General features: G+C 59.5%; 1 protein-coding gene across 5 annotated transcripts; it reads left to right on the top strand.

Moving 5' to 3' along the window:
* Nucleotides 1–1,893: 1,893 nt before the first annotated feature.
* TSTA3 (tissue specific transplantation antigen P35B) lies at nt 1,894–12,425 on the top strand. Of its 5 annotated transcripts, none has more exons than XM_006031080.3 (11): nt 1,894–2,015; nt 2,749–2,911; nt 4,913–5,027; nt 6,468–6,596; nt 7,735–7,808; nt 7,989–8,122; nt 9,074–9,138; nt 9,470–9,536; nt 9,784–9,863; nt 11,117–11,216; nt 11,699–12,425. In XM_006031080.3, the coding sequence occupies exons 2-11, from the start codon at nt 2,760–2,762 to the stop codon at nt 11,752–11,754; spliced, it is 972 nt and encodes a 323-aa protein (XP_006031142.1). In that variant the 5' UTR covers nt 1,894–2,015; nt 2,749–2,759; the 3' UTR covers nt 11,755–12,425. The 5 variants fall into 5 exon arrangements, with proteins under 5 accessions (XP_006031142.1, XP_006031141.1, XP_025068531.1 ...); XM_006031079.3 differs by having other exon boundaries at nt 1,915–2,060; XM_014523385.2 differs by having other exon boundaries at nt 1,932–2,057.
* Nucleotides 12,426–14,088: the final 1,663 nt, after the last annotated feature.

Here is a 14,088-nt window from a genome sequence, read left to right as displayed (position 1 = left end):
GCATCTTGGGGCCTGGCCCCTTGTCCCAGGATAAAGTGTCTGTTCATAGCTGCAGGCACCCCAGGGCGTCGCTATTTCTCCTGGCTTGTTGCAGGATAAATGTAACGTCTGTTTGTAGCCATAGGCATCTCGGGGCTCATCCTGCCCCTGCTCTGAGCAGCTCGAGACCAGTCCTTGGCTGACCCCATGAATAGGGTGGGTGTCTGAACCGGGAGAGGCCATGTGGGGTCCCTGCTACTGCCCCCCCACCTTCCCCCTGTGACCTTTGGTGTGTCCCTTAGCCCTGGCCTCTAAAATGGGAGTCATGCTACCCTCCACCCCTCTCCGCTGGGTCGTAGCAGGGGGCAGCCTTGCTGTGGGGTCCGTGTGTATTTACGGGGAGACATGAAACAGCAGCCCTGGAACAGAGAGCCGCATCGGCCAGGAAGATGGTCCCATAGTTGCCTGGATTCACCGCCGGCCAGAGCCTCTTACCCGGCCCGGTCAACGGGCAGCTTGGCCAGAGCCAGGAGGAGGTCGAGCCGGAGGTCCCGGGACTTGGTGTGGCTGTGGACACGTCAAAGAAAAGGGACCGACAGCAAACTTCCCGTGGCCTGCAGCCGTTCCCGGACTGAAACTGCATCACAGACCTGCCAGGTGCTCAAGGGAGAGCGGGCAGCGCTGGCACACACAGCGGAGGATCTTGGCATGGTGATGCCTACCACGGCACCATGGACCTGCCTCGCGGAGGGGAGCTTTCACATCCCATTCACACGTCAAAGTTTCTGGGTGCTAAGAAGGGGCCGTGTTTGTGCATTAGGGTCTGCGCCTGATCCACATTTTGTCTCTTTTGCAGCTTTCATGTGGAAGCTACTTGTTTCCCCATTTTCTCCCCCTACCTTGATACGGGGAGGGTGGGGGCAGGGGGAGATCCAAGAACATCCTCCCATTACACGTGTCTTTTTGGAGACTCTGGGAAAACATCTTCCCCGGCATCGGGCATTGTGACACGGTAGGCTCTGCCCACACACTCTCGGTATGAGACCTGAACAACTCCAGCAAAAGGGTTAAATGCCAGTGCCAGCGTAGACTCCTACAGTCCTGGGAAATGAGGGTTGATGGGACCTCAGGGGTCACATCTAGTCCAACCCCTGCTCCAAGCAGGACCAGCCCCAACTACATCATCCCAGACACGGCTTTGTCTACCTGGGTCTTAAACACCTCCAAGGATGGAGACTCCACCGCCTCTCTGGGGAGCCTGTTCCAGTGTTTTACTATCCTCCTAGTGATAAAATTATTCCTGCTATCCAGCCTCAACTTTTCTTGCTGCAGCTTGAGCCCATTGCTCCTTGTCCTGTATCTGCGCCCACAGAGACCAGCCCAGCTCCATCCTCTTTGCAGCCCCCCTGCAGGGAGGTGAAGGCTGCTATCAAATCCCCTGAGAAGCTTGTGCCTCGTGCGTCCCTTTGCAAGCTTGAAGTGCATAAAAACAAGGCTCATTTGGAGGCCCGGGGGCAGCTGGACGATTGAAACTGGTTTTTCAAGCACCCGTAGTCTGACACAGCCTTTCGCTGCAGCGAATGGGGCCGGAGGAGTGGTCCTAAGCGGATAGGTGCATTTGCAGCAGTGAGCTAGCAGAGAGCTCGGCGTGCATTGCTGTGAGTCAGGTGTGTTATAAGCAGAATTGTTCTGAAATGTTGAATTTTAGCTATTTAAAGCTAAATTTTTTGTGCTTCCTTGGTGATGACGTTTGTAAGGACCTTCTGGGGTAGCTTGAGTCACCTCCTGAGCTTGCTTTTCTCCCTCCTGTCCCCCCCCCCTCCACCCTGCAGAAGGACCTGCCCCTTTCTGTTCAGCCCCTCTTCTGCTGCAGCCTGCCAATAGCATGAACAGGGACGAGTGATGTCATCCTGCTTGTAACAGGAAGTGCGAGTGACAAAACACTGAATGAGACTTGCTGCACATCCGGGAGGAGCGGGCCGTGGTTCTCGGACCGGGACGTCCGTGCAGGCGGGCTCCGTGCCGCTCTCGGTCCTGTGCGTGGCAGGCTTGCATTTGCATTCGAGAGGTTGAAGAAGGTGGTGGGTCCCGGCTGCCTCGGGGTTTAGGAGCTGGGAGGAGATGGGCAAGCGATGCCTCCCGTTCTTTTCCTCTGCACATGCGTGTCATGTAGACGTGCACGTGGGTCATTCATGCGATGTATGTGAACGGCCAAGACCTCTCTGCGGAGTCCCTCTGACCTGGGCCGGTCTCCACCGCTTCTTGTGTGGATCGCTTGCGTGGGAGGTCTGCGGACGGCTCAGCTGAGACCCAGCAACTCGTTGCATGGGTCGGTCTGATCTGACCGCTTGCTGTCGCTGGTCACAATCCAGCCGGGTTCCCTCCACGCTGCCTTTTGTCTTAGAAATCCTAGAAAATGAGGGTGGAAGGGACCCCAGGAGGTCACATCTAGTCCAGCCCCCTGCCCAAAGCAGGACCAGCCCCAACTACATCATCCCAGACGAGGCTTTGTCTACCTGGGTCTTCAAAACCTCCAAGGAGGCCTTCCACGAGCCCATTTTCCCTGCTCCCTGTCCTCTGTGAGTATACAGATGAGGCAGTAGTCCTGGTGTGGAAGGGGAAAGCCAGGCTTGCTAACCCTGACAGGCTCACTTGTACCCCATCGTCTCCACCCGGCCCGGCTGTTTTCCAGCACCGATCCAGTGTAAGTCTTAGGAGAGCTTTGGTTCACTCCTCTCCTCTCCTCTCCTCTCCTCTCCCACCCCGCAGGTCCTGCAGCCATGACGGAGCCGGCCGGAGCGAAGCCGAGGCGCATCCTGGTGACGGGTGGCACCGGGCTGGTGGGGAGAGCCATCGAGAAGGTCGTAGTGGACGGGGAGGGCCGCCCGGATGAGCAGTGGATCTTCGTGTCCTCCAAGGACGCCGACTTAACGTGAGCGAGTTCTCGTCGTGCTGTTAGAAACATCCCGGTGCTGCCTGGTTTGGGGCGGCCTGGCAGGGGAAGGGTCCCTCGCTAGCCCGACAGACCTGTGCATGGAGGAGAAGCTGTATCGTATCCTCACCCTCTCCCAAATCTCCGTGCAAACCTGCCTGCCTGCTTGCTAGAGCCCAGGCCTGCCAGCTGGAGGGTGCAGGGTGCTTCTGCAGATCTCCGTGGGCACTTCGGTGCTGTGGGTCAGGGGCGAGAAGCACGGTCATTACTCCAGGTCCAGAGGCAGATGTGGAGCCAGGGGGAAGAGCAGCCCCAGCACTGGGGTAGCAGGGCTCGGCATGCCCGGGTCGAGAGGCTGGAGCGTCTCTGTGCCTGACTTGAGTGAATATCATTCGTCCCTTATTCACTTGGGCACTTGGGGTAGGGAAGCCCACGGCAGCCACCTTGCATGCGGCAGCTTTGCCTGGGGTGCAGCTCCTCACGTGCCCCGAGGGCCAGGGGAGGAAAGCACGCTGCATCAACCTCAGCTCCGCTGGAGAGGCTGTCCAGATCTTCTTGGGGTCTGCTGGGGCTGATCCGCAGGGAGCTGTGTTCGAGGTGAAGTCGGGCCAGGGGGAAAGGGCGCAGGGAGCTTCTGGTTCTTGAGCCCCTCTGCGGGAGGGAAAGGCAGAGCACTGAGCTCGGGGGTCTGGGCACCCTTGGTCTTTGCACAGAGCAGTGGGTTCAGCCTCCCCTAGACTGACAGCCGTCCCCCCTCGACCGGCTCTTAGCACTCGTTTCTTAGACAACACTTGGAGCAGTTCTTCTGTTGCAGGGACCTCAGGCAGCCTGCACCAGGATGCTTTTAACATGCTAGATTCCTGTTTGCAATCTCTGCGTTTATCCCGTGCGTCGTATTTGCGCACCTTGCAGTGCGTGGCACCCCGCAGCACCCCTGGAAGGGTCTCAGGGCACCCCAGGGGTCCTGTGGCGGCCTGTGCTTGCTAGAGCCTGGGTCTATCAACAGGAGAGACAGCCCCAGAGTCCCCATGCAGGGCTAGTCCATGCAGTGGGTCTCCAGGACCTTTGCCCGTGTCTTTGTGATGGCTGTGCAGAACAAAGAGGTCTTTGTCAGGCAGAAAACCCGTTCTTCTGTGCTGCGGTTGCTCTGGTCCCGTTGTGGGCTCACGTTGGCGCACGTCGCTGGTAGCAGGTCCGGGTTGTGCTGCCTGCAGCCAAAGCCAGGAGCACGTGAATGCCAAGCGCCTCTGACACTGACTCTGCCGGCGGCCCTGGCAAGTCACCTGGCCGTCACCTCTCTGGGCCTCGGTTTCCCTGACAGCACAACCCCTCGCTTGGATCGGGCCCCTGTGTTCACCAGCAGGTGGATAAAAGCTTGTGCTGTTGAAAAGAAGCAGGGTGCCGTTCGTTACAGCAGAGCAAACGTCCCGTGGAGGAAACTCCGGGAGCAGTTTGCTCTGCAGCCATCGTGTCCCGTGCTCTTTGCACAGCACCAGGGGGGAGGGGAGGGCGGATTTGGGCGCGGAGCTGCAAATAAAACCTGGGCCCAGCTGGCAGGCAGCACGGCTGGTCCCTGACGCAGCATTTCCTGCTTCTCTTGGGAGGCTTTTAGGTGCAGCCTGCTAAGGCCTGGTAGACACAGCGGGCTCCTGTGCTGCTGGTGTTATTCCCAGAGCAGGGCCAGGGCCGGCCGATGCCAGCAGCCTTGTTCCCCAACCAGCCGTGAGGTCAATGCTCAGTGAAGGTGACCGGGTACCTGCCAGACCCACTCCCATCTCCTCCCAGACACCTGTGGCCAAGGGACCAGGTCCCACGTGGTGGTTAGGGCACTAGCTAAGGACTTGGGAGACTTGAGTTCAAATCCCAGCCCTGCCACAGCCTCCCTGCGTGACCTTGGCCACGTCACCTCGCCTCCCTGGTTGACAGCCCTTGTGAGGGGCCCTGCAAGTTCCCTCGGACATGGCTCAGAGCTGCTGTGTGGTCTTTTCTCCCCCTCTGTAGGAACGCGGCAGAGACTAAAGCCCTGTTTGAGAAGCACAGGCCCACCCACGTCATCCACCTGGCAGCCATGGTGGGCGGCCTCTTCAAGAACATCAAGTACAACCTGGATTTCTGGGTAAGGGACACGGCCAGCCTTCCCGCTGCACTGTGCAGGCGTCAGTGGACTACGCCTCCGTAGCCCCAGGTTAGCTCTGATTTCACCCTAGGGAAACTGAGGCATGGAGAAGTGACTTGCCCAGGGTCCCACAGTGAATCGGTGGCAGAGCTGGTAACAGAGTCCAGGTCCTTTTGGTTTATTAAATGGCTGGATAGAGGCATTAACCCCTCGTCTTGTGGCACCCTGCAGGGACCTGTCTGACCCCCTCACCAGCACAGCTCGGCTTTGGGGGGGTCTATGACCTGCTGTCCTGTTGTCCCTTAGTTCAGCAGCCTGTGATGCCTACAAGTCCCAGCGTGCATTGCTCCTCCACTCGACTCCGGAAGCACCGTTGCATTCTGGGACCTGTAGTTTTTGTGGCATGCACATTCATACTGAAGGCAACTTGCTCCTGGTTAGGCACAGGACGCGTGGTCCTTCAGCCCGTGGCCGGGCAGCATCCAGGCTCCCCGGCTCTCCCTGCTGCCTGTGCATCTCCTGCATGGGGCTGCGAGCCAGCAGCTGCCTGCTTGTAGCCCAGGCCCCGGGCTGTGCCTTGGGGAGCAGGGCCCCGGGGTGCATTCGGCATGTCTGAAAGGAGGGAGAGGGCAGCTGGGCTCCCGGGGGGCAGTGACAGCCTGGGCATGAGAGCCTGGACCTGGGGACACATAAAGGGCTTGGCAAGCAAGTCGCACGGGGGGAAGCTGGAGGAGCTGGGCACGTTCAGCGGGCGGAAAGGGCACTTAAGAGGGGACATGAGAGCAGTCTGCAAATCCATAAGGAAGAGGGAAAGCACCTCTTCTCTCTTGCTGCGGAGAGCAGGACCTGGACCCATGGCTTGAAGTTGCAATGGAGTAGGGTTTGGTTGGAGCTCAGGAAACGCTTCTTCGCTGTCAGAGCAGGGAGCGGGATAGACGCCAGGGAGGGGGGCTCTCTGTCAGTGGAGGTGTCAAGGAGAGGGTGGACGGCACTGGGCAGGGATGATGTAGGCGCAGCAATGCCCGCGCTCTGCTGTGGGGATGTCCCAGGCTTCTGGGCCCCCCACAGGTCCCTTCCAGCCCCACTGCAGTATGCCTGTAGGCCAGCCCCTAAGTGCAGGAAGTCAAGCTGAATACCCCCGAGAGCCGTCCCAGTCCTGGGATCCTGTGCGGCAGGTCTGGCTGGCATGCCTGTGCCCAGGGCCACCTCCCTGCTCCACCGCCATAGAGCAAGCAAAGTCCTGGCCAAAGTCTTGCAGGTAATCTCCAGGGTCAGGCTGGAGCCATCCAGCTTTGAGGCTGGCAGGGAAGCAGCACAGCAGCCGGCCCTCCTCTCTGACCCCAGGGCCTGTCTGCAGCGTGCAGAGGCTGTGGGCTGGAGGGGTGCCCAGGATCTGGGTACCACCTCTCTCCTGGTCCCTGACCGGAGTTGTCTTCCCAGAGGAGGAACGTCCACATCAACGACAACGTGCTGCACTCGGCGTACGAGCTCGGGGCCCAGAAAGTGGTTTCTTGCCTCTCCACCTGCATCTTCCCCGACAAGACCAGCTACCCCATCGACGAGACCATGGTAAGGCCCTCCTGGCACCACTTGCTCCATGCTCACCGTCCCCTGTTGCCCTCCGTGAGGCTGCGGACAAGCAGAGGACACTGGCAGAGGGACCGTCCCCATTGCCGTGGGGGAGCTGGGTGTAAGGACGCCAGCTGTACGGGTCGGATGCTGCAACAGGGCACTTCAGCGCCTCAGCTCGACCCGTCTATGCCAGTGGATGTGGAATAGATTGATTTTTAGTGAGGCTTTTGATATGGTCCCTTCCAGCCCCAATTTTCTATGATTGTATGATTCTCTCCCCCCTGGGCTCGGTGGGAAGGACAGAGTTGTGCCTTGGGGCTCCAGTGGGGTCCATGACCTCCCTGGGGAGCAGTGACAGCCTGGTGATGAGAGCCATTTCTGGGAACCCTGGGTTTTCACAGCAGGCTGTCAGGCCACATCTGGAGTCCTGTGTCCAGCTGTGTCCCCCCCACTACAGAAAGGGTGTGGACACACTGGAGAGAGTCCAGCGGAGGGCAATGAAAATGGTTGTGGGGCTGGGGGACAGGACTGGTGAGGAGAGGCTGAGGGAACTGGGCTGATTTATTCTGCAGAAGAGCAGACCGAGGGGGATTGAATAGCAGCCTTCACCTCCCTGCAGGGGGGCTGCAAAGAGGATGGAGCTGGACTGGTCTCAGTGGGGGCAGATGGCAGGACAAGGAGCAATGGGCTCAGGCTGCAGCAAGGGAAGTTGAGGTTGGATATTAGGAAAAACTCTCACTAGGAGGGTAGTAAAGCACTGGAATGGGTTACCTAGAGAGGTTGTGGACTCTCCATCCTTGGAGGTGTTGAAGACCTGGCTAGACAAGACAGAGAGCAGATTTAGATTAGACATCAGGAAGAACATCATGCTCAGGGTGGCCAAAATCTGGACTGGGCTCCAAGGGCGGTGGTCTCTCCCCTACCTTGCGGGTCTTTAAGAGGAGACTGGACAAGCACCTGGCTGGGCCGTCTGATGCCTGGAGCCAAGGAGCTGCAGGCAGGATGACTCCTCCTGTCCCGCCTAGCTCTTGCATCCAGGCTCTCTGGGGGCTCCTGTCCCCTTGGGGCTCCACTCTCAGCCCCGTTTCTGCCAGGCGGGCGATGCTTTCCCAACTGCTTCCTCTGTGTTTCCCAGATCCACAACGGGCCCCCGCACACCTCCAACTTTGGCTACTCCTACTCCAAGAGGATGATTGACGTGCAGAACAGGTAGGGCCTTGCTGTGCCCTGCAGGGACCGCAGCTGCCCCTGGGGCGGGCCGGCCCCAGTCCGCTCCGCTGAGCCTGGCTGGAAGAGCCGGGCAAGCTCCAGTGCACGGATGCAGCAGCAGCCCCAGGCTGTGGTGCGTCCCGTGGGGTGGTGACCCCTGCCCCCCGCTCTCTCCCCCAGGGGGTACTTTGAGCAGCACGGCTGCCGGTTCACCGCCGTCATCCCCACCAACGTCTTCGGGCCTCACGACAACTTCAACATCGAGGACGGCCACGTGCTGCCCGGCCTCATCCACAAGGTCTACATGGCCAAGAGTAAGTGGCGGGGCTGGAGCAGGGGCAACAAGTCAGGGGAACTCTTTGCTCCGGCGAAGCAGCCCTGAGCTCCCAGACAGCAGTGTCGTGGGTCATTGGGCAGCTGCCTCGTTCCACCCCAGGGCTGGATCGGTTTCTGTGGCTGCACAGGTTTGCTCCCTCCCCTTCGCTGGCTGGAGGTACCAAAGAGCCTGTGAAGCACGTGGCTGCAAGGTGCATGCCCTGCAAACCCCGGTCTGGGCCAGGCCGCTGTTGCACCACGAAGGTGATACTGTGCTGATGTCTGCTGCCCGATTGCAGCCCGTCTGCAGGTGCAGCGCTCCAGGCCCCTTCGGGTCTGGCTTTGGTCCATCCTCTTGGCTTGCCCAGCGAGCACCCGGCCGCCCCTGGGAACCGCATACCAAGGGTGCTTGCTGCCGAAAGAGCCTGTGCTTTGCTGGTGCAGCCCGGGGCACGCCTGGCCATGCTTTCAGAGGACGCTGCCCTGTTTGCAGCAGTGAGAACCAGTGGAGAAGCACTGAGCGTGGACCTCCAAAGCTCCTGGTTTGGGGCACTGTGGGTTCCTGGAGGAGAAAAGCTGTCAGCCTGCACGTGGTGGTCTCTAATGACGGCACTGGCATGTATTTAGCATTAGAGGCCCCAGACTTGGAACAGCCTCTAATGCTAAATACATTAGCAAGGTGCTTTTCTGCCAGTGCAAATCCCCGTGCATCGCTGCAGAAATGCAGCTGCCTCTGGGGGGAGGACAGCGGCCTGTCGGAGAACAGCATGGCACCACTGGGTACGGGACGGGGGTGTTCTAGCAATGCACTAGGGTAGATCTTGGATGTGGTCGGCCCGTGGGGTGGCAGGGGATCCCTTTAGCTGGGGTGGGCAGTGCCTCTGCGGGACTGAGACCAGAGGGCGTGGGGGAGGCACTTGCTGACCACCGCTCTCTTGACCATCCTGCAGAAACGGGCACCGCTCTCAGCGTGTGGGGCACGGGGAAGCCCCGGAGACAGTTCATCTACTCGCTGGTACGTGTATGCTTTGTGGAGCCAGGCCTGGCTGGGGTGGGGGTGGTCCTGACACACATCTCGGACCCCCACGTGTCACGTTTGGGAGATCGGCGAGATGTGGAGGGGGCTGGTGCCCGGAGCAGGCCAGAAACCCCGGTCTCTGCAGGCAGGTCCTCAACCCAGGGGACCCCCCAGCTCCCAGGTCCAGGGGGAAGGGTCGGTGTGCCCTGATAAGAGCCGTCCAGCCCTTTGCAGCTACCCAGTGGCTAGGGACCCTGGCCGGGCCTCTGCCCTCTGCCAGGGGCATTTGGGGGCTGAGAGCCTGAGCCCAGCCCCTTCGTGCATGCAGGACCTGGCCCGGCTCTTCCTCTGGGTGCTCCGGGAATACGACGAGGTGGATCCCATCATCCTCTCGGGTAAGGCGCCTGGCTCGCCGTTCCCCTGGTTCTTCCCACCCCCTTGCTGCCAGTAGCAGGGGGTGCCCAAGGGGTCTCTTGGCAGCAACCGCTCCAAGCTGACTCAAGCCGCAGTGGTGGGGTGGGAGCCTGCACCCCCATCTCTCCAGGGGGGCTCCAGCCCACCACGTGTGGGGGTGCCGTGGGATCGCCGGGCATGGGGCAAGGGTGGGAGAGCCGCACGAGCCTCATGCCGCTGTCTGTCCAGTGGGGGAAGAGGACGAGGTCTCCATCCGGGAAGCTGCTGAAGCCATCGTGGAAGCCATGGACTTCACGGGGGGACTGGTCGTATCCTTTTGTGCGGCTCGGGATCCAAACTGCAGCATGGAGGCCTCGGCGCCTGTTGGCCTTGTGGCTCCGTGCCTGGCCCCAGCGGGGGAAGGAAAGGACTAGGAGAGCCTAACCCCTAGGGCTCCGGTCCCAGACACCCCTCAGCACGTCCTGCAGACGCTGGGGCTCTCCTCCCCTGCTGTGCAGACCTGGAGACCTCTCTCCATCAGTCTTAGCCCCATGCTCCACTGCGGGCTGCTGCGGGCATGAGATGCGAGGGCTCTTCTTAGCCTCTTGCACGCACCCCCCCCGAGACGAGGGGCTCCCCCATGGCCTCTCACCCTGCCCTGTGCAGATGGGGACCCAGCAGCTGGTTAACAGCCCAGCTGTCGTAGCATCGTAGAAAATGAGCATGAAGGGACCCCAGGAGGTCACATCCAGTCCAACCCCTGCTCCAAGCACGACCAGCCCCAGCTACATCATCCTAGGCACGGCTTTGTCTACCTGGGTCTTAAACACCTCCAATGATGGAGATTCCCCCACCTCTCTGGGGAACCTGTTCCAGTGCTTTACTACCTTTCTAGTGAGGAAGATTTCTCTAATATTCAGCCTCAACTCCCCTTGCTGCAGCTTGAGCCCATTGCTCCTTCTGCCATCTGCCCCCACTGAGACCAGCCCAGCTCCATCCTCTGTGCAGCCCCCCTGCGGGGAGGTGAAGGCTGCTATTCAATCCCCCTCGGTCTTCTCTTCTCCAGACTCAATCAGCCCACTTCCCTCAGCCTTTCCTCACAGGTCATGTCCTCCAGCCCCCAAACTATTTTTGTTGCCCTCCGCTGGACTCTCTCCAATGTGTCCACATCCTTTCTGTAGTGGGGGGCCCACAGCTGGACACAGGACTCCAGATGTGGCCTCTCCAGTGCTGAACAGAGGGAAGAATCACTGCCCTCCATCTGCCGGCAACGCGCCTACCGATGCAGCCCCCCCAAATCTGTTGCCCCCTTCCTCAGTAGTAGCCAGCACCAGGCAGGGAGGCTACGTGAACTGGTGGGCTAAGCCCACGGCCGAAGGGAACAAATAGGCCAACTAATGCAGCCCAGGATGCCGGTCTTCAGGAGCGACTGGCTGCAAACTCCAGTCGTGCCCTGACCTGCCGTGACACCCCTGCAATGGGACACGCAGGCCTTTGCCCCGTCGCTGTCCTGCTGGTCCCTTGCCCTCGCACTGGGGCCCCGCTCTCCTGTGTGTTTGCCTTTAATCCCTGCCACGTCCAGTTCGACGAGACGAAGTCGGACGGGCAGTTCAAGAAAACAGCCAGCAACAGCAAGCTGAGGCGGTACCTGCCTGGCTTCCGCTTCACGCCCTTCCGGCAAGGTGAGGACTGGCCGCAGTGGGCAAAGGGAGGCTCTGCGGTGCTGCTCCTCCCCAGCATCAGTCGTGGGTGTATCTGATCCCACCTCTGCCCGTGGAGGCTCTGGGGAAGCTTTTCTCTCTTTAATGGGGGCTGAACCCCAGCCCTGATGCAGCCCCCGCAGCGGGCAGCACACCCAGGTAGGGCAGCAGTGCCATGGGGTGTGCAGGGCGCTGCCCAGGGGAGGCAGCAGGTGGGTTTGGAGGAGCCAGGCGCTGAGACCCCGCAGTTGCTCCGTGTCCTTGTGTCCATCCCCTAGCACTCAGCCACGGTCCCTGGAGATCACCCGTGCCCCACGGCTGTGCAGGGCTGCAGTTAACGCCCCCGCTCCGGGTCCCCGTGCGGCGCAGAGCGCCTAGTATTGCTGCAGCACTGGCTCAAGGGCTTTGCTGTGGGCTGGGTGCCACGGCCCCTCTGACAACCTTTCTCTTCCCTTCCCTTGCAGCGGTGAAGGAAACCTGCGACTGGTTCACCGCGAACTACGCCATCGCCAGGAAGTGACCGGCGCCGGGGCCAGCGGGGCCCTGGCCGCCACCTCTTACACTCAGGGGCGTTCTCTGCGGGGGCAGAGGATGAGACAAACCAATAAGGACATTTGGGAGGGTGGCAGGAGAGGCATCACGGGGCAAGAATTCAGTGATTTAAGGGTGGCGGTGCTCCTTCTTCCCCAGGGCCAGCTTAGGATACACTTTGCCAACACGGGACTTGCACTACAAGGAGACCAGAAGGCCAGGGGTGGTGGGGACAGCCGCTCCTGGGCCAGATCAGACCCTGGCTGCTTGCCTCAAAGCTCTGCAGGGGCACAGCCCGGGGCCTTCAACCTTGCTGCTGCCACAGTCCAACTGGCTGCAGCCAGGAGCCCGGGAGCTGCAGCACGGGAGGGAGACAGTGACGGCCTGATCTAGCTCCGGCGGAGGAGACTTGTCTACAAAAGGGCTGTGCTGGGAGAGCGGGTGACGGGAGGCTGGGGAGAGCCCGGTGCTCCTACTCTGCTTGCTGGGCATTTCCAGAGGAGCCGGGGCCCGGTTTGTGTCCTGTCTGCTCCCAGCCCTTCTTCCCTGCCGGCGCTTCTGTCTTCCACTGTGAAATGGCAAATGTACTAAGCTGTGATCAAGTGTAATTAGATGCTGAATAAATCAGGGCCAATGCTTTGTGGCTTTACTGTCCTAGAAGCAGATGCATTCACTTTCTAGCCTCTCTGGCACCCAGTTTGGCTCAGTGGGGCCCTCGTGGCCACAGCTTTTCCTGCCTTGTCCCTGTTACACCCAGGATGGTTGTTCAAGGCCTTGGCTATTGTACCTGGAGAAGGACAAGATGAGCTAAAGCAATTTCCTCCAATCCATAGACTGGTTTATTGGAGCAGGGGGCGACATACAGCAGAAAGCATGCAGGACTCCTTGCTGCTGTCCGTCTGTCCCCATAGTAAAGGCAAATTTCAGCCCCCACCCACAGGCTTCTGCATTTCAGGTTTTATAGGTTGCCTGCCAAGCCCTTGAGATAACTCTCAGCGGAGCAGGGAACAGGGAAACTCTTGCATGACTGTGGTCCGTCCCTGGGGTCATCGTAGCAGCATTGGTGGGGTCACCACTGAAACCATTCCCTGATGGATCTCCCCTCTGTCCACACGAGTTTAGGGCTGGCCAGTCTAGCCCATGTATGCCACAACCAGTACAGGCAATGTGTGAGAGAGATGGGGCAGGGAGCAGAAAGCAGAGCAGCAGATCTGGTGAGGGGAAAGGGATGAGAGTGGCACATGGGAAGGGTGCAGGGCTACTTTGTGGCATGCCTACCCAATTGGTTAGCTCAACCTCAGGCAAGCCCTTGGGCAACAATACTCAGCTGTGGTGCCACACAACACGAGCAGTGCCAAGTGTGCAAATATCTCTATGGCTCGCAAGAACAACCCAGAGGTTTCAGACAGGAACCCAGCACATCCCTGTTGCCCCCAGATTCCTTTTCCCAGAGACCCCCACGGATTGACATGGCCTCTCGTCCGATGTGGTATCACGTGGACTTTAATAGTAACCTGTAACTTTTGCTGCTGTTTGCTGATATGAAAACACAAAAATAAAAACAAAAGAGGACCTGCCCTTGCAGCCCTGGAAAGTCCCGAGTGAGGGTTTTTTTTGAGAGCTAGAGCCTGGGAGTCAAGCCCTGATTAGCGGGTTTTTGGTTTTTTTGACTGACAGGTCTAGCTAGAGAGAAAAAAGGGGTAGGCCCACAGCGGCCTAGACCCTGACATACAGAGGAATTTTCAAATACCATCTACAAGGCTTGGGCTGTGGTGTAGGGGAGGTACGGAGCCACAGATAGTGCCCCTTGGCATCAGGGTGGGAAATGGGCAGCCTCCCGCTTAATTACATCATTAACTAATGAATTCCAACAAGGCATGGCAGGCGAGAAGGTGGGCAGTTAGCCCAGAAACAGGTGGGTGGGCAGGCCCCCTGTTACATAACTCCTAATCCTTATTACAAGTGGTCACCTGGGGGACAGTGATCACCAAATAACAGAATTCACCATAAGACGTCGAGTGGGTAAGGTAACTAGTGGGGTGAAAGTGCTAGACTTTAGGAAAGCTGATTTCAACGAACTCAGGCGATTAGTCAAGGACGCACTGCAGAGTAGGAGTTTTGAAGAGATGGGAGCCCAAGAAGGGTGGCTGTGCCTTAAGGAAATGATCCTTCGGGCACAAAGCGAGACGATCCCCGTGCGGGGTAAAAGAGGGAAAGGGGCAGGAGGCTTCCCTGGCTGACCAGAGAAATCCAGGGCAGCCTAAGGGCCAAAAGGGGAGCACATAAAAAGTGGAAACAGGGAGAGATCACCAAAGACGAATAT

Source organism: Alligator sinensis, unplaced genomic scaffold (genome assembly GCF_000455745.1).
Source record: "Alligator sinensis unplaced genomic scaffold, ASM45574v1 scaffold1054_1, whole genome shotgun sequence".
Classification (NCBI taxonomy): Eukaryota; Metazoa; Chordata; order Crocodylia; family Alligatoridae; genus Alligator; species Alligator sinensis.
Note: the sequence above shows the minus strand (reverse complement) of the source record. Positions and strands in the feature narration are given on the sequence as shown.

Excerpts from the sequence above, each read along its gene's own strand:
- TSTA3 (XM_006031080.3), top strand. The coding sequence starts at position 2,760 with ATGACGGAGCCGGCCGGAGCGAAGCCGAGGCGCATCCTGGTGACGGGT. Across the intron at positions 7,809-7,988 it reads ATGATTGACGTGCAGAACAG|GGGGTACTTTGAGCAGCACG; the intron begins GTAGGGCCTTGC and ends TCTCTCCCCCAG. Across the intron at positions 9,864-11,116 it reads ACTTCACGGGGGGACTGGTC|TTCGACGAGACGAAGTCGGA; the intron begins GTATCCTTTTGT and ends TGCCACGTCCAG.